Consider the following 20,787-nt stretch of genomic DNA (forward strand, 5'->3'; position numbering starts at 1 on the left):
ATTTTTTTAATGCTAGTGACTAACTAATAATTTTAAACATTCAAGAATTAAAGTAATCGACACTTTATTAAAAATAATAATAATAATACTTACAATCTTGGATTTATTGAAAGACAAGGATGAATACAACCTTATACAAAATAAAATAAAATAAAATGTTTAATCTTGAAAATAAAAGAAACAAACTAACAAATAGATATATATAATTTTCTTTCGACAAAGTTACATCTTTTTATTATTGTTGAACACGGCTTTTTTTTTTCTTAACTATCATAATAAGTTATATTAGCATCTTTAATCAATTACTTAATTTTATAAAAGATAACTTGTCCCATTTTCGTAATCAATACTCAATTTTCTCCAATTTTTTTTATCAAGATAAAATATTTAAAAAATCATTAAAACAATCTATTAACTAAATCTACCTGCTCTTATTTTAAAAAAAATACACATTTTCTTACAAATCACATGTATGTATATCTTTAATGTTGGCTCATTTGAAAGGCTAACGCAAGAAAATTGATAGATAGCCTAATTTTATTGTTTAGAATCGGTCCGAAGTAGGGACTATAATATGCTAAATTAGAACTCCAAGCGAAGATAATCGAGAGATTCCGTATGAAGACCTTGCTTATTGGCTTGTGCATGCGTATGTAGACAAAGAATGCTTGTATAAACACCTCTATGTTGTAAATTTTTACCTTTAAAAAAATGTTTTAAATTATTTAACGAAACATGCATTTAAATAACTTGAGTATTCAAGATAATTAAATTCTTTCCTATTTTCTTTCTTTTATCCTATTTTAAAAACTACTTATCATTTCTTTGGATAGTTGTTAAAAAACCCTATGTTATATATAAATGTTATATATAACATATAACATTCCCATTAGAGATAGACCTCGGATTAAACGCATCTCCAAATTATTTTAAGCATACAAGCTCGATTCATGTATGATGACCGAAAAAAGGAAGCTTGATTCGTGTCCCCAAATTAAAAATACAAACTTGAAAGGTATTAAATGAAATTATTTAAATAACTAGATACTAAAAAAATAAACTACACTGTCACTGCAATTGCTAAATTGGCTTAAACAACGTATCTGATAACATTTCATGGGTTTCCAGCGATCTATTAACCTGTAAAGGGTGAATGGGGTTCTGCAATTGTGAGATTACTTGAGCTGTGACACTATCAATGTATCCTCTGTCAATGATCTCCTGACATGTTACAGCTCATAGTTTTGAAATTGAAAACAAACGCACAACTATCAGACAAAGATGTCAATTTTACTTTAACGCTCTTGGTTGCCGATCTCCTTTTAGTACAAAATAAATAATCCTGCGAATACAAAATAATGAAAATTAACAGTGTAAATGATTAGCCAATATCATTCCTAAGAATACTAGCATTAACAAGTCTTCTAACAATGACCCCCAATGGAAGGAAGGCAGCCAGAGGCAGAATTTGTTTAATGAATAGTGATGGCTGTGAATTTTATTTTATATGAAACTTTGTTACTAAGAATAAAATATTATACAAACTTATAGCTCAATTAACACAGGCCAACGGGTTTAAGACATGGTGTGATGTTGATGGTGGAGGTTTCGTCCAAAGTCAAATTTACCTTTCCATTTTTCTACCAAATTCTTGCACTTCTAATGTATGTAACCCCATCCCTCAACAAAATGGTTCTTTAGAGTTGTAGTAGTAAAAGGGTGAAAGCGTAGATAATGAAAAATATACAATTGTACCAAATTGAATTTTGAATAAAACTGAAAATTCAATATATATGTTGACACGAAGATCATAATGTTGTACACTGCATAATTTCCATTTCTTAAAAAAACTCAGCATTAGATGCTTTGACCCTGAAGACGCAAAATGCCAAGAATAATAAAAAAGGAACCTGTGTGCATGTCTCTGACTAAGGTTCTGTAGCATGAGCATGATCATTCTTTTTTTTTTTTTTTTACCCTCATTTTATTTAGAGGAATGGAAAACATTAATCACCTAAAACGTGTTGAATTCAGATCTGCTTTGTTAACAGCTCGAGGTCAGATCCAATTTCAGAAATCTTGTTATCCTTAGAACCCTTGGCTGCTTTTGCAATGTTCGCAACATCAAAATCCAGTGCTATTTTTTTGACAAGACCCTCAAGCATCTGTTTGAAAAGGATTAGACAAACGAAAAATTGAGTGAAGCAATTCAGAGGTAGATATGCCTCAAAGCACATGGGCTTATAAGCAAAGACAATTTGTCTAATGTCACATTTGGTTTGAATACTTGATCTTCATTATTAGTTCTCCAACATTTAATTGTTTCTTATGCTCTTGAATAAACAGTTTTATTTGATTCTAGCTCAGTATATAAGAGAATGTAATTTCTTATTCCAGTAAATCCTGTGTAGTAAGAGTGTAAGACAAAGGTGTTCCCCTGACTAGGATATGAAACTGAAACTAACAACCAAAACAACTTGCAAATAGGTTGAATAGCAGAAAGAATAGACAAGGGTGATAATTGGACTGGATAATCAGGCTTTGCAAAAGCAAATCGTAGCAAATAAGCAAAAATGTGTAGTTACATAAATATGGGATGCAACATGCCGAACAGCTCAATTTTATACAGACAAAATAAAATAGAATATATGCATCAAACACAATATGAGAGCTAGAAACTTAAAAATACCATGGATCCAACAGCAACTAAAGCACGGAATTTGGAATCAATTTCTACATTTTCATCCTCGACAATCTGAAAAAAAAAATAAAAAAATACATATCAGTATAATTTAGAAGTAATAATAATGATAACAACAATGTCTAAAAGTAGGAAATTTGATATTTTAAATATTCTAGAAATGTACAAATTTAAAGCACCTCAGCCCTGCAACCGTATTTATATCTTATTTTAAGTGTGGAGAAGCTTTGGATTTAAAGGCTTTTTGTTCACAGGGAACACAGCAAAGCATATGAAATGCAGGATAAGTAAGACAAAAATTAGCATTGTTTAGGGGTGAACATTAGAACTACATACCACAAGGTGCAAGGTATCAGATTGATGGGGATGTCATACATAGGATGCAAGCTCAGTGGATGACATAAGCAGATGCTTGAAGTGTCTATCAATTCTCAAAGGGAAATTCTACAAGACAATTATAAGACAAACAAAGGTCTACGCTAGTTCTAGTGTAAACAAGAGCAAAAAATAAGTGTATAAAGATGAAAACATTGAGGTAGATGAGTAGACAAAACAAAATTTGAGAAAACTGTTTGGGAGAAAGTTGGAGTAGCACTGGCACCTATTGAGAAGGAGACAGATTCTCCTAAGGTGGTTTGATCATATAAGAACAATAGATGCAACAGCAAGAACAGAAGATTTGGGGGGGGGGGGGGGGCGCGAGGATAAGTCAAATAGAAGATAATCTAAATAAAAGGGGGTGAAGAAAACTTGAGGGAACTATTTAAAAAGACCTTGCCCTAACTGATTTTATTGAAATTTTGGTTTTTGATGGGGCCTAATGGAGTTGATCAAGTCAACCTCACCTAGCAGGATAGGGTTTGGTGATGCTGCAATGTGTGGTTGTAGCCAGGTAAAAACAGCAACAGCATAAAACATACCTCAAGTGCTGCTGATAGAACTTGGGATTGACCTTCTTGATCCTTTGATTCAATCAACAGTACAGCATAACTGTGAGAATCACACAAGAAGTAAAGGTTACAGCACACTTACAGTGAGGAGTGAGGACCCTTAATATTGCACTTCTAAAAGTAAACCACTGCAATGATGCAATAATGAACATAAAGTGTGATCTAAATATGTAAAAGCCATCACAACTGCTTCAGTGTCTATACTTTGGAAGCAGGGTAGCAAAGTTGAGTGACACAAGCACAGAAGAAAAATCTAGATGCTCTCATAATTGCCCTCCCTTTTCCACTTTTCCATCCAAGAAAAAAAATGTAATTCATTTAGCCTTTTTCATGTGTGCATGTGTTTGTGTGTGTGTGCATGTGGTGGTGGTAATAGGTGTTTAATAAAAGACCAGAAAACACTTGAGCACTTTTGCACCTAAACAAGGAGACTATATCTTTGCAGCTTTAAAAAGCTAAACAGACAAATCATACATATGTAATTATAAATGCAAGAACTACTAGTGACATTGTGTGAGCTAAATACCATTAATTAATCAAGTATTTTTTTTTTTTTCCAAAACAATTGTGCACTTATAGTAAAAAGAAAACTAAAATATTTGTACCAAAAAACAGACTTACTTTAGTAACAAGGTAGAGTACGACAACTGCAAATTTTTGTTAGTAGATGAACTACAACTTGAGAAAGCATCAAGAATCTGCAAATCATACACAGTCAGCATAAATAAATGACCAAGATCAATCTACAACCCAAAGAACAGAAAATGGACAGACAAGGTCACTTTGTCCTACAGAAATGAAATTTTTTAACAAAAAATTATAAAATGGCCAAAGTCAAAGAACTAATGAATTGATAACTGTACCAGTGATGTAAAGAGAGTCAAATTATTCGTATTATTACAAGGCATTGTGAAAAGCATGTATATCTATGAATACCAGTAATACTTGGAAGGCAGAGGGAATAGAAAGCCCTTATTAGCCACAGAAGATGAGTTTATGCAACATTTTCTTAACAATGTTACATAAGAGAAGTTCTACATTAATGTCACTCTTCCAAGAATTTCTTTAAAAAATCCAGGTGAAAATATTGTTATAAAGAGATGCTAACCTCACTACGATGTTTCTGCAACCAGTTATAGTAGCAAGAATTCTTAAAGAGATTAGTTACAACACGAATGCTAGTCAACAAATTTGCAGGAATTGCTGGATTTCTGGTTACTTTCTCAATCACTTCCATCAGTATGTCTGGATATAACACAGGAGAAAAGCAATGATAAGATTACACATCAACAAAAAGGTATAGAAAGAAAAATAAGGTTCAAAATGCAAGGAGTATCAGTAATCATGAATATTTCAAATAAAAAAGATGGGATTATATAGATTATTGTCATAACTTAATGTCAGAAAATAAAATGATAACAATGTTGATACCATTTTCTGCTTCAAAGTGCTTGTGAAGTAAAATAGCCCCATCTGGATGAAGAACTATCATCCTTACAATATCAATGACTGCATAGATAAAGCACATTAGAAGAAGTACCCAAAATCAATATCCTACATATCAATGATTTTGTCAAAGTAACAATGAAAATTTCTTGAAGTGCATAAAAAAGGAGCAATGCAAGAGACAAAATCCGGAAAGTAGTATTACACCAACTAACCAGGAAATATCATTGTGATTGGCCATGATCGAAGCAGATTCAGTAATAAAGCTATATCAGAGTCTGCAAATTTACTAGAATGATAATGTGAAGTATCTTTCAGAGTTTTGACAATTGCACCCAATCTGGAAACATTGAGCTCATTCAAAGACAAGTTCTGCTTTTCCTACATGAGATTGACAATAGAACCATATTACTCAAAAAAGTCATTATTTGAATTCATAAAGCCTTACATGCTTGCTAAAACATGAAGCTTTATTGTTCTTAAATCTTATATAGCAAATCTCTGCAACATGGAACACTCGTGCAGGGTTTTTCTTCGTGAGGGAAGTAAGTCATGTTTATGTCCATCATATTATAGGGCATCATAGCATGTAAATCCCAAGTCTAAAATTAAAAGGCATTTTAAACTTTTTACAGTCAACCTTAAGCATGTGAAGTTAGAGTCATCGACAAGTATATTGAAGTTTGAAATGATCATGGATAAAGTAGATGTGGAAGATTAAAAAAGTCCCCCAGTGTTGACCCCTGCAAGTGAGTTCGTCATCCTAAATTAAAGTTCCTTGATTCCTTCTACCAAAAAATATGTTTTTTACATTATGTATTACAAATTAATAACTAAGGAGAAAAAATTGAAAAATTCCAATCACGTAGTCTACCTGGTCAGATTGTAAAGCATTATTGAACTCCGTAATCTTTTTAAGGATCCCATCAAATTGAGCTGCATCAAAAACAAGCATCCCTTTCTGACAAGAAAAGTAAGAACTGGGCATGAGCCATCAAATTAACCAATTAACTTAGAGAGGGAAAAAGTATGAAGTTCCACACACAAAGGACATTTGAGCACTGGACTTAGAAATGACTACGCTACTTTTAGCACTAACCACATGTAAGTGGGATTAAATTACTTGTACATTGAGCAACATTCTATAAAGATATAGTGGTCTGCCCAACGGACTTCTCATAATAATAATAGCAATAACATTAATGTCAAATTACAAAGAAAGCAAAAGTTGATTCAGTAACTCATCAAACAATTTTCCTAAAGAAAAAATAGATTTGCAACTCAAATGAACAAGGGAAGCACCAAATAACATCTATCAGTGTCACTTCTTCTTACTGAGCTCCACCTAGAGCCATATTGTCCATGTACTGAATAAATAGATCATTATCATTAATACACACACAGATAGATAGACCACAATTAAAGCAAAATATAAAATTTTAGAAATTCCTTTTTGAGTAGGTTAATATACAGATCAGATGCTAATACTATAAATTTACACTTGGGACACACCAAAGATAGTATGTTAGGACTAAGGACAATGCTACATAGCATGGGTTTAACAACTTGGATGTAGCCCAGGTAACTAAATAACAATGCATTATTTTTATTTTAATCAAAATAAGAGAAAAGAATATAACTACAGCAAAAGGCATAACAGATCAACCACATTCTCCAGACCTAAGAACTCACAGGCAAAAATGTATTTCCCTAAGACTAAAGTATATCAAAGCACACCTTGGGAATATGCTTGAAAGTAGGTTTCGCAGAAATATCTGTCATTAAAAAGAAAACAACAAATTTAAGTGGGACTGAGTCGCACAAGCACATGATAAAACACGAACATGAAAAATCTCATGCAAGACAAGATTAGGCGAGTTTTTATTACCAGATGCTTGTGAAGGTTGTCCTGGTACGTAAGCATGGGCTGAACAGAAAATAAGAGAAAAATAATCAAATTAAAAAGGAGGACTGCAAGGATAATAGGCATCATTGATCACCATCAATTTTTGTTACTAGACATTATACTTACATCCAGTGTAGGGATCACGAAATGAGGTGTCAAAAGTAATATTGTTTTGTCCAGTATTTTGAAGAATGAACTGTACAATTTGCTCACGGAAAGAAAGAGGAAGATTCTCCTTGAGTAGCCATTTATCAGCAGCATCATATGGATTATCTGGAAAAATCTTACAATTTTCTTTTAGTTAGCACTAGCAGATTATCATTCACATGCATAATCTGGGCAAGGTTTGATTCTCAGAATCTCAGCATCTAACACAGGTCATACAAGAGAAACAACTGCAAGTGATAATAAAACTTAAGGCAGAAAATGAGCAATAAAGTAGCTAAGACTTAATGGATTAGTACACCAAGGAGAAGTCTTACAAACCTCATTTATTTCCCTAAGCCTTAACAATTAAACCACTCATAAGAGAGGATCATAGTTTCACATTGTAAACAAATAAGATTGAAAAGCTTGACACATTCTCTTCTTCACAAACCTCTTTCTACTATCTTAAAAGTTGTGACTACTTGACTACTATCTTAAAACTTCAGAGCATAAGCAAAAAATACATGTAAGCAAAACAAAAATATCTGAGTAGTACTTGACTACTCCATACCTCCTTTTTCTTTATAGGAAGGACAACGAGTACATGGTCCATCTCCTTATAGATCCCTAACTTGCTCATATCTCATTCTATTCTATGTGGAACTCTATTAACACTTAATTTCAACATGGGCGAATTGAACATGAGCAGGCATGCACATGCAATTTTCCTTCTCAAAATTAATACAACCTAACATAACAGTTCTTGTTTGAATTGGCCCAGTAGTTCATGTTACAGAATCCTTATTATCTATGAAGCCTAGATACTTAGTACAACATGGATACGGAGATACGGGAAAAATTTGAAATTCAAGATACAATGTGGCTTAAATACATTAATATGAATTTAAAGAAATAACATACTTTATACATATACAAAATATATATAAAGAGATATTGATAATTCATTTATATTAATGTGTTATATTTGAATATCATTGATCACATTTTACAAAAAAAATACATACGATCATATGTTTCCTTTGTCTAAGTAACTAAGTTAAAATATTTCTCCTATTATAAACACACAAAAAAATTACATACTTTATCCCCTATTCAAGTTAGAATTTCACAAAAGAATTGGTAGTTCTATCTAAATGAAATATAGAACTATCACAAAAAGAAGATCCTACCTTTTTATACTATTTAATTCTATCTAAGCCATATCAGATGATCAGGAGCCGTATCAAGTTGGAAATTAATTTTTAAAAATAAATTAAATTATAGATGCTTTTAAGATAAGTATCTGGACGTATCAGACATGTATCAGTATCGGATACTTGTCCAACACGGATAAGTTGGCTGTTTTGAAGTATCTGGGCTTCATAGCTTATTATTGACTCAAATGTGAATACATCCATCTACTAAGCTAAGGTTTCAGAATTAAAATACACAATAGTTCTAGAAACTAATAATTAATAATGTTTCTATTGACTCTACAAAATCCAGAAAAATTCATTATCCCAAAACCTTTATAACAGAATATTACATCTCTTGAGAATGTGTACCTGATCGATTGTATGGCAACTTACGGATAGGCAAACCATCTCCAATATCGACATCAAACACTGAAGAGCCACAGGTAAAGTTATAAGAAATGCATGTGAAGAAGGTAAACCCAATCAAGTGTTCAAGGGAAACATAGGAAACTGACCATAATCATACTGAATACCATCGAAAAAAGGGCGATTTGATTCCTCTGGTCCATCAACAACTTCACCAATCTTTAAATAAACATAAATTGTTAATAAAAAAATATTGAACTCACCTATATTTGGCACTTGAACTTGAGAATTAGATGGGTTAAAGGAAATAGAAACAAAAGAAACTAAATTTGTTCATTTGGATTTGGAGTTCTGTTCCTCAATAAACACCAAAATTTCATATAGAATAAAGCAAGGAAATTACTTTATCCCACTTCTGTTCTCTCATGCTCCATGCATATGCCACTCCATTATCTCCCTCTCTGACTACCTTTGTCTGGCCATCACTAGTTCCTGTTCAGAATTGGAAGATGCTTAAAACAAAAATCATGACAAAACTGGACTGCTGAATTATGTAGGAAAGTAATAATGAAATTCAAAAGGGGGAAATCAACGTAACCACACATTGTATTATGCATGCATATAAATTACAGAATGTCATAAGGTATTACATAAAAGCTAACACTGAGGACTTGTAGAACTGGTGAATATTTAGACTATTTAATGCTACAAATCCATGCAATCAAGTTTTCCTATCCAATCTGAAAAGATATCCAAAAATGAATTTGGTGTCTGATATGCAAGCATAATTTAAAACAATAGGCTGTATCCGTGTCACATTGTGTCAGATACGTATTGATGAAAGACACTTAAACTTATATTGTATTTTTTAAATTTTTTAAACTTTTATATCTAGCCAGGCTCACCTAGTGTTGTTGTTTTTAAACTTTAATATCAATAGTGATAAAAATACTATAATAGCTATATAAATAATATCATTCTAAAATGACTCATGCTTAAAATTAAAATTCCCCTTTACTTTAAAATTTGTGTTTCCATAATTCTATTTACTAATTTTATGTCGTGTTACAGTTGTCTTGTGTCATATCCTCGTGTCCATGTCGTATCCTATCTATGTCTCATGTTTCCATGCTTTCTATGACAAGTAAATTGCATGTCCGTGACCCCTAACCCTCCAAAAAATTTAACAAGTGGTGGGCGTAGGGGGCAAAGCTTATGCCAAATGAATTTTCAAAAGTAAACAATTAAAACCAGACCTGGGATCTTCAGTGCCTCCAAGCCTGGTAACTCTTCCAATTTCAATCCTCCAACCCTCTTTCTAGCAAAAATTAACAGACCAAACTAAGTTCATCAATAATAGCAAGACATGATTAATCCAAGCATGACAGAATCTATAGATTAAAATTCTAAAAATAAAAAAACAGGAATACATTTGGATTTACAAGGAGCACAACATTCCCAAGAAAAAGAAATCATTTATTCACCAAGCACAAATGAATCATATACTTTGCAAGTGAAAACCTGGATTAGGAAATTCACAATATGGACAGAAAAGAAAAGGAGAAACTGATGAGAGAGGGGAGTACCAAGCACCTTATGACCAAAAAAACACATACCTACTAGACTTGTATTGAGAAAGTTGTGAACTGTATAAATCAAGCTCCTGCTTGTCAGCAACCTTATCCTGATCTACGGTCCAAATGCGTACAACTCCATCTGAACATGCTGTCACAATATCCCCATTTTCCATAAATTTTGCATCCCAAACGCAACCAGGATGCTCTATGCTCTGAACACAAACTCCATCTGAAAATATATGAGAAAAAAGTCTGTAATTCCAAGCCACAAGTTACATAAGCTGAGGCAAAAAACCAAAACAATAGACCATGTGAAGAAAAACCGATGCCTTTAAGAAGCTTACAACCTTGGACATTTCATGTACATGGCAACTTGAAACAGTGAAAATGGATTAGAAGGGTCTCGCCATATGACACTCCCAAATAAAACTTCTTATTAAAAAACTAGTTTATACCTCAATTTTTGAAACAAAAAGTCACAAAAAATGGTGGACAAATATTGACATAACCCAAACATTAATGCTGAACTCATGAACTGTAAAAATTGCAGCTAACTAAAGATAAAAGAATATCAAGCAGTTTCGTAAAACTGTTGGCAAACATAAGGAACAGAATGAGACCCCCTTAATAAAAGCCTCCCTTATAAACTTTGTGAAGATTGACCACCAACATCAATTCTGTAGCTTGCTAAACTCACTCAAAAATAAACCAGGGCCACGAAACTCATGAGTATTGAGTATTGTAACTAAAGTAATATATGCAAATAATATTCCAATGACACATGAACTCTATAGCAATATGCTAGAAAGAAGTAATCAGTAATCACCTTTCCAAATTTTAGCAAACCGGTCTTCACTACCACTGATAATAAGGCCTGATGCATGTGAATCAACTGAATAAACAATAGCAGTATGACCAACCATTTCCATTAACACTTGACCATTTAATGTCCATAATCTGAGAGAACTGTTGTAACAGAAACAAATCAAGCAGGGTATATATATTTTCTGAAGTAGAAGCAGCGATTCAATATCAATTAGATCAAAAGGAGTGTGTGCGGAAATGAACCCACCCATCATGGGATGCAGATAGGATTCCAAGATCAGACATCACAGCCAAGCCTCGAACAGTATCTGCACACTCCTCAAAGATAATCAGCATTTGCCCAGTGACATTAATTTAGGTTAAGACACTAAACAACAGTGAGGAAAAATGTAACCGATAACAGCCTAAAATGATATAATATAACTTTCACAGCAACAAAATTGGTGACAAAATAAAAGATTAAAATGCATCATGTTTGTCTCAAGACAGCAAAGCCAACCTGTATGCCCTTGAAAGGTATGTAAACAAGTTTTTCCTCTCCAAATCTTTAAAGTAGCATCACTAGAACCTAAAATTGTCAGAAGATAAGTTAACAACTTACTTCAGTCTAACGCCATTCACACATACTCAGCAGAACAGCAACTGCAAAATTCTTCCTAAGAAACATGACTATAAACTAATAATTAGAGATAATAAAAAGTTATAGACAAAAACGCATCAACAACTAGCTATACCTGTAACAAGCTCGCCTGAAGGCAATTTTACAACTGCTTGGACTGGTGCCTTATGAGCCTCCCAAGTCTCTATAGATTGCCCATTCCTCCACCTTCTCAAGGTACTACACGAGTGATTCAGTTAGCAAATAAAGACAAAAAAAAAATCACATAACATATTAAAACAGTGAATCGAAGTCAAAAGATATTGGTGAAGTTAAAGTAAAATTGAAAAACCTACCAATCAACAGAAGAGGAAATAAAATCACCATCATCGAATGCAATGCCAGTGACCTGCAACTGATGGCCCTTGAGCATGTGAACCTTCTCACCGGTGTTCAAGTCCCAGACGAAGACAAGAGTGTCCATGCCGCCAGACACAACTCCACCTCGCGGAAAATCGGTGTTGGGAGGAATCCATGCCAAGGGTCCAACAAAGCTCGAATGCCCCAAAAGAATGTTGGAACACACGAACTTGCTGTGGTCGGGAGACCAGAACCTAACCGTTCGGTCCCTCGACGACGTCGCTATGCCCTCCTTGCCACACACGCATATTCCACGAACCTGCGTTCAACCAATCAATACATAAAAAACGATGATGATTGAGTTCGAAGAAGTTGAAGAATCGAAACATAAATCATACATCGTCTTCATGACCACGAAGTTCACATCGTAACTGATATTCTTTGAAATCAATGTCCATTTGTTTGAGAGAGAAAAGGTTGAAGAAACGCTCGCAATTCACAGCAAAAACCCAGCTCACACGCTTCCTCTGCTTCTTACTGCAATTTCCCTTTTCTTTTTATTTATTTTAATTCTTTTTGTTCTGAGTTACCAACCAATGCATATAGGCAAAGTGAGGTTTTATAGTTCACCCCTCTGCAACTAACCACTGTTATTTGCTCCAATTCGTATAGTTACAATCATTTATCGGCCCAGACTCTCCGTTTAGATTAAATTAGGGTTCATTTTAAATAAAAAGGAGCAAAATTTTTATTATTATTATTTAAAAATTATTTTCTTAAATTATTCAAAAGGTCTTTTATATTTAACAAATCAATCTATTTGATTTAGTAACAGTAAACAGTTAAATTATATTTTTTTCATGAATAATTATATATATATTATATAACAAATTTTAAATTTAATATATTTTTAAAGAGTGCAAAATTATTTTTTAATACTGATTTTTTTTATATTAAATGTAATTAAAAATAAATTATGACACTTTTAAATTTAAATTAATGTTAAATTAAAAACTAAACATAATTTAAAAAATACTTGTTATAATTAAAAAAATAGTTCTTAAAAATATTTTAGACGATAATATTTTTAAAATTTATCTGCTTAAATATTTAAAAAAAAATAAAATCTACCATATCTTTTATAATTGAGAGAGTTTTATATATCTTTTTTTATTTATAAGATATTATAAAAATTATAACCGTTAATACAAAGAAAGTATAAAATACTTTCTGAAAAAAGTACATAATGTCCTTTTAAGATTATTGGTATCACAACAAATATTTTTGAAAAAATGTTTTTGCTTAAAAATTAACATTCATAACTTATATACAAAAATTAATGATAATATTTGTCTATAATATTATATTTTATAGATTATTTATCAAAAATATTAATTTAAGTACAAGTTTAAACTAAATAATTTATCTAAAGTGGATTTTATAACTTATTTAAAAAATATTTTTAAAATTAAAGAAATATATTGAATCAAATCCTATTTCTAAATAGAAAAAGTTTGACTTTAAAAAATATTTATATAAAATAAATAAGTTAAACTAAAGGCCTTAAATAGATAAAACATTAATAAAAGTATTGGAATTAATGATATTATAATTTTAGTATAATTTAGTAGAATTATTAATTAATATTATATTTTTAAGAAAGCTAACTACAATGCAAACGTTTTTGTTAACAGTGCTTGTCAAGTGCCTAAAATATTGTTTACATATTTTTCCATTCCCCCACTTATTCTTCCTTAAATAGGAGGATAGAACAATCTGTTTTTCTAAAATATTAGGTAGTATTATCTTATTAATAAAATAAAATAAATATTAAAAAAATATTTTTAACTATACTGGTTATAGATGCATATATTATTAATATAGTGTATTAACAGAAGTAATGCATAAAATACATTGCATCATTACTGATTAATACAAGAATTATTTTCTTTTACAAATTAAGTTAACGTGCAAGAGTGAAACTGAGAAGAAAATAAATGTTTAAATTATACTTTATCGGTTATAATATTATAATTCACAATGAAATTGATATAAGTCAGTTTGAGTAATTTTTTAAAAAAAGTTATTACAAAATAATCAGTGTAAAACATAAATAAATTATTTTAAGTTAAAAACAGTTTTTTTTATTCCTTAAAAAAAATATTTGATTCCTCTAAAGTTTAAAAATATAGGTTTTTTTAATTTATAAAAAAGATTATTATTTTTTATATTAATTTTGTTTTCTATAAACACTTTTACATAAATTTACTTAAAATAAACTCATGTTTCAAAACAAAAATAATGATTACGAAGAATATATAAAATAAAAGATAAAGACAAAAAAATTTATTATAAATCTCAACAAATTTAATTTAGAATTAACTTGAGATTTATAATTCAGTTTTTTTTAATTATTATAAGTAAAATCTCTCTCTCTATATATATTTATATATATAATTATTTTAAATAATATTATAATAAGTCAGTAATTTTTTTAAAATATTTGTATTATTTAGTAATTTTTTATAAAATATTAGATTAACAATATAACTATTAAGCTATATTTAGGAGTTATGTTTAAGAGGATAGAGAAATGAAGAGGTTAATCTTTATCTTGAAGTTGCTTAATTAGGAAAGAAAGGTTTTCAAATACTAGTTTTTTTAGTTCTTTCAGTTGAAGATTTTCTATCTCTCATTGTCATATACTCTTTCACAAATAAGATTTTACCTTTTAAAAAAAATTAATTTTTTAAGTGATTTTTTATAAAAAATAAAAATATTAATTTTAAAATTATTAATTTTTGGAGAAAAAATAATATTAATTTTTATTTATTTATTTATTTTTATTTTATTTCTTTATTTAATTACAGCAAGTACTTAGTTAATCTTATAGTATAGTCACCCCTAATTAGAGGAAATTTGAATTTTTTGTTTGACATGGAATGCTCTCAACCTCCCCCCTAGGCTACTAGATGGAGGTAATTCTTCTTCTGCTCGTATCTCCTTCTATGATAAAGTTTTGGGTGGTTGTGCTCTTTTACCTAGGCCTAAAAAAAGGATTTTATTAAGGCCAAATTGTTTCGTATAGAATTGGAGGATGGTAACCGCCTTAAATTGAGGTGCTTTATGGATGAGGACGTGGTGAAAGCTTTGTGTGCTTCTTGGCAGGATGCTGTTTTGGTTAAGTTGTTGGAAAAATCTCTAGGCTTTTTTACCATGTGTGAGAAGTTGAGGGCAATCTAAAAACTAGTTGGAGATTTTCACTTGCTTGACATGGGTCATGGATTCTTTATGGTGAAATTTGACTTTGTTGCTGATAAAGAAAAAGCTATCTCAGATGATCCTTGGTTAATCTTTGATCACTACCTTACTGTTTGTGAATGGTTTTCTAATTTTATTGCTTATGAGGACCACATTGATAAGACTTTGGTGTGGGCGAGATTTCCCTCATTGGGTATGGAATACTATGACGAGAGTGTTCTTCTTACTCTTGTTGTTGTGACTGGTAGGCTTGTAAAGGTTGACTTGACGACATTATCGGCTTCATGGGGTCGTTTTGCAAGAGTCTGTGTTGAAATTACCTTGAATGAACTGTTGGTAGGAAGAGTTTGGTTCCAAAATCATTGGTTTCATATGGAATATGAGGGTTTACATTGGTTGTGTTCTAGTTATGGTAGGTATGAGCATTTATTGTGTTCTTGCCCCATTGTTCTCCTTGCTCTGGATCAGGATAATGGTTTATCAGAGGAACTGTTGTTGGTAAATGACCAGGGTGACAAGTCAAAGATGGTCGTCCGACAGGCTGAGGTGGCATAGGGTGAATCTATTCAGGGTGCACCTTCTTCGCAATCTATAACGACACCCAACAATCGCGGAACAGATATTTTGCATGGTGATTGTTGATAGTCCAAAAACTGATAATTCAAATTTGAATCAAAATCTTTTTGAAGTTTTAGATAATTCTAAAAATGCAGATATTGTGGGAGAGCCTCCTATGGCTGATGTGGCAGTGAATGTGAATTATGTTCCGGTTTAGAATGTTGACGTGGATAATAATAAGATATTAAATCTCACTATTAAGGTTGGTATGGTGTCTACGAAGGTAGAGTCCAACAGTAAACCCTTGGATCATTTCAAGTAGCATTCTCGACCTTGCTCTCCTAATGGCCCACGTGATGTGGTTGTGCCCCCTAGTGCACCTCGACAAGGTTCACAACCTCCTCCAAGTTTTGTGGGGCCTGTGTTGCCGAAAAAGATTCTTTACTCATAAGTCCTAGATTCTCTGATGCACATTGCATGGAACATGCACAAGAAATTTTTCGTCGAAGTTGCTCTCTAGCCATGCACACGGATTTTAATTTGGACCTTCCAATGGTCATTGGAGGTCCTCGTCTTTTGTATATTGGTGATCCAAAACCTCTTGATCTGGGTATTTTAGATGGTCCAAATCTGCCTTACCCTATGAAGGATGTTAGGGACACTGTTATGGCTTTTTCAGAGGGTGAAAATAATGATATTATGTTGGACAAAACTCCTCTCGAGTTCTCTTCTGATGTGAGGTATTGACATGGGTTTCCAACTCCCTTTCTTTTATTTGGTTTACGATGAATCACCTGGACTGTTATGTACTTGTTTGGAATATTAGAGATGTTGTGGAAAAACATAATGTCTCACTTCTTCGGGATTTACTAAGGTATTATATGCCTGATTTATTATTTTTATTTGAGGTACATACTTAATTTACTCGAACGAGTAAGTTTTGGTAGTATATGAATTTTGAGATAGTTGCTATCCAAGAGGCACGAGGCCATACATTTAGGCATTAAAGCAGCGTCATTCGACATTTACTTTTCATGTATTGAATACTATGTATCAATCTATTTCCATTGCTATTTCCAAAGGTAATAGCACGTGGATATGTTCAAATGTGTATGCAAATCCTTCCCCTATTGAACGATATAAACTTTGGGATCACTTTCTTAATCTTTATCTTATCTTTCGCCAATTGTGGGTGCTTCTAGTTGACTTTAATGAAATACTTTTACCTTTTGATCAACGAGAGGGCATCTTTTCCTATCAACGTGCCGATTTGTTTGAGGATTTTATTAATGATTGCGATTTATTAATGTTAGGTTAAGTTGGTGGTCATTTCACTTAGCACAAGATGGCTGCTAAGGATAGACCGCTTCATAAACAACTTATCGTGCTTTGGGTGATATTACTTGGAAAATGAAGTTTCTGGAAGCAATAGTGAACGTTCTTCCTTGTCATCATTTTGATCATAACCATCTTCTTCTTTGTTGTGGTGGTTTTTCTAAACAAAAGGGGGTTCAACCCTTTCATTTTGAGTCAACTTGGTGTACTTATAAGAATTATGAGGAAGTTGTTATCCAAACTTGGCAATAAGGTGGTGACAATTTTGTGAATACTTTGGAGTGTGTGCGCAAAGATTCTAGTGTTCAATAAGGAGGTATTTGGTAATATTCAAAAACGTAAGATTGAACTAGATCAATGACTTAGAGGGATTGAGTAATCAATGTAGAGGGTTGATTCTCTTCGTTTGCTTCATCTTTATCATCAACTTCTTCATCAGTACGAGTTCACGCTGTTTCAAGAAAAAACTTTATGGTTTCAAAAATCTAGAGAGCGGTAGATTAAATTTGCCAATAAGAATACTAAATTCTTTCACACCCAATCAGTTATTAAGAGAAAACGTAACAAAATTCATAGCCTTTATTTAGAATTTAGTGTTTGGTGTAAGGATGATAAACAACTTCACGAAAGGGTTGTTGATTTTTTCAAAGATTTTTTTGAGACTTCTGATTATGTGGCTTCTAATGTTTTATCCCCTAGTATGCCTCATTTATTGGATGATGATATTCAGTGTCTTGGTGTACTTCCTTCCAAAAAGAAGGTGTATATGACACTTTCGAGTATGAAGTCTTATAGAGCCCTTGGCTCGGATGGCTTTCAAACTATATTCTATAAAATGTATTAGGAAAAGGTAGGTAATTATGTTTAGAAGGTGGTATATGATGCGTTTTATTTGTAAGAAAGTGTATCTATCAAAAAGTAATAAAAGGTTTTTGAATTAAGTGTTCTCAAATTATCGTTCTACAAAAATTATTTTCAAATACCAAGAATAATTTAATTTAATTATTTAAACATAACTAAATTATAACAAATAAAAAACAGAGCTTAATGTTAACAATAAATTAAAAGAATAATAATAAAACGTATAAGAAAATTTGGATGAGATGAGCATAAGACATATGAGTTCACCTACTACACTTCTTTATGTTATAATTAATTTAATCCCGATATTGGTATCCAAATATTTGCCAACCACTCATAATTAGTTCTATTAATACCCAATGATTATGCAATGTTAATATTCTTTTTTCTGAGCAAACATTTTCAATGATCATGTAAGGTAATTGATCGAGAAAGCATGAAGATCCTATGAGTTAGTTAATTTAATAACAGCTAAAAGAAAAAAAATTAAGTGTGATTAATCTAGTCCTTTGTCTCGTTTTATCTTATAGTTCTGTTAATTACACATCACACGATCGCCTATAATGCAACTAACTATTGGATGCTAAGGGTAATCAAATATTAACATACACAATATAATCTAATAGAATAAAAACCAAATATTAAAGAAAAATCAATACCAACATTAAAGTAAAAATCACACAAAGTTTGTAGTAAGATCCACCATAGCCTTAGTTATGGGTTTAATTACTCATAATAAAATAAACTTGAAGAATGTGGTAAATAAACTCATAACCACAAAGGAAAACTTAAACAAAAGAAACATAGAAAGGTAAAAGATGAAGAGAGTTCTCGTTCTCTTCAAAGGGCGTTCAATCACTTGTTTGGACTCCAAGAAAAAGCTTGTCATCCTTGCCAATGATTTTTAATGACTCTAAAAAATGAGTTTGGTTAGAACTAAGAAAGGAAAGAAGGTGTGTAGAGAAGTAGAAGTGTCTCAAGTGTGGAGCATAACGCCTTTTTATATAGGTTGTGCCCTGAGTTTCCAGTCGGTTGGGCTTTACCTTTTCAAATCGATTTTATCCATAGTCAGAATCGTTTCAAATCTTCATACCTAAGTTTAAATTTAAAATTTAAAATGCAAATTCAACTTCACATAGCACTGCTAAAGGCTAAAAATATCTACTTTTTATCCATAATATCTCCATAATGCATTAATAACAACTTCCAGCTACACTACAATAATTAATAACATAATTAGTGTAAATATATATAAAATAAAGTTTCAGTGTATAAATATAACTCATAAAATATATCAAAATATGAACTTATCACGTTTGAATTTAGAACTTTTGATCCACGTCTGGTTGATATACTTATTGTAACATCCTGATTTTTACTCCTGCCATGTTTATGTGCGTTATCATGATTTCATCTCTTTCAGAAGTAATTCAATATATCAATTTGTCTTTAAATACATGTTTGATTTATTTTTGAAAGATGAAACTTTCTAATACTTTAAATTATTTACAATCCCTTAAGTATAATTGATTTTCAAATTTCTTTCACACCAATAAAGGTGGTGTAGTGGTGGATAGGTTAGTCTTACTCATTTAGAGGACCTAGGTTCAATTCTTACTAAGACAAATTTTATTTTTTCAGATTTTTAACTATGTGAAATTACCATAATGCCCTTGCATGCATAATACATTACACAGTTCTCTTTTCCTCTCTCACCTTGAGACACATCTCCCTTACGTGAAAGTCTCACTCACTCATTCTTGGTTTTTGTCTCATCTCTCCCTACCATTTTCTCTTATCTTCCAGCAAGCTTAAGGCTGAAAACCAACATCCTTCCATAGCCAAAAACCTTGAGCATTCTCCCCTCCATGCTTTCAACAAGATTTTCCTACTTTTCCTTCTACAAAGCTTGAAACCGCAACCTCCATTGCACCAAGGAAACTCATTTCTTTTGCCCTTACATGTTGAAAGGAGTGTGTTGATTGCTCTCTGAACATCCAAGTAAAGTAAAAATACTCTTTCATCTTTCTTTCTCAATGTTTTCAGTAATCAAAGCAAGGAGATGAAGTTTGTGCACCTCCTCCATGAAAAAGCATGGAGCTTCCTGCGTCCAGCTACTGTGTGGGTCAATTTTGACCATCTGAATGTATTTTTTTTTTTTGGCCTAACCTCTGCATATTTGGATTATGCAGTGAAAAATCTTTCAAAGGCAAGTGGTTTCACTCAAAACGGACATCAAAATCACAAGTTATAGTGAAAATAGTAAAATCACTCCTTGTTTTGCGTTTTCAATGTTTCAGCAGCAAAGGAGACTATTTTTTTTAGTTCTATGATCTCCAAAACCTGACATGCAACATTCCTATGTGTTCCTTGCAAAATTATCTTTCTAACGGTGTATCTTGAGCTCAAATCCGATATCGTTTGCCCCCTTAATCGCCTAGAATATGTGAGGACCTTCATTTTTACATTTTTTGCAGAAATAGTATAAAAAAATATTTTTCATGTCCTCTGTATTGATCTATTTCAACCTGAAAAATTAATTTTCATAAACTACATGAAAAAAAGCTTTTTAACGCATATTTTTATGTTAATTTTGGACTTCGTTTGAATAACTTACGAAATAAATTACAAAAATAGTGCGAAGCTGAAAAACCTGCATGAACAGCAGCGAAGTTTGATTTTTTTGCACTTTCCTATGAA

General features: G+C 31.8%; 1 protein-coding gene across 2 annotated transcripts; it reads right to left on the reverse strand.

The window, feature by feature from the left end:
• Positions 1–857: 857 nt before the first annotated feature.
• On the reverse strand, positions 858–12,756 carry LOC113864278 (phospholipase A-2-activating protein). Of its 2 annotated transcripts, none has more exons than XM_027497827.1 (23): positions 12,471–12,756; positions 12,069–12,391; positions 11,849–11,952; positions 11,614–11,682; positions 11,362–11,422; positions 11,116–11,255; positions 10,329–10,518; positions 9,969–10,030; positions 9,116–9,204; positions 8,862–8,931; positions 8,716–8,775; positions 7,130–7,276; positions 6,986–7,024; positions 6,835–6,872; positions 5,972–6,058; positions 5,313–5,478; positions 5,083–5,160; positions 4,760–4,896; positions 4,273–4,349; positions 3,622–3,691; positions 2,690–2,755; positions 2,015–2,165; positions 858–1,342 (listed from the first exon to the last, which is right to left on the reverse strand). In XM_027497827.1, the coding sequence occupies exons 1-22, from the start codon at positions 12,528–12,530 to the stop codon at positions 2,031–2,033; spliced, it is 2,268 nt and encodes a 755-aa protein (XP_027353628.1). In that variant the 5' UTR covers positions 12,531–12,756; the 3' UTR covers positions 858–1,342; positions 2,015–2,030. The 2 variants fall into 2 exon arrangements, 1 of the variants encoding a protein (XP_027353628.1); XR_003504812.1 differs by having other exon boundaries at positions 962–1,342; positions 1,911–2,165; positions 12,471–12,697.
• Positions 12,757–20,787: the final 8,031 nt, after the last annotated feature.

The sequence above is a fragment of the Abrus precatorius genome, unplaced genomic scaffold (genome assembly GCF_003935025.1).
Source record: "Abrus precatorius isolate BTA unplaced genomic scaffold, Abrus_2018 Scaffold4, whole genome shotgun sequence".
Taxonomy (NCBI): domain Eukaryota; kingdom Viridiplantae; phylum Streptophyta; class Magnoliopsida; order Fabales; family Fabaceae; genus Abrus; species Abrus precatorius.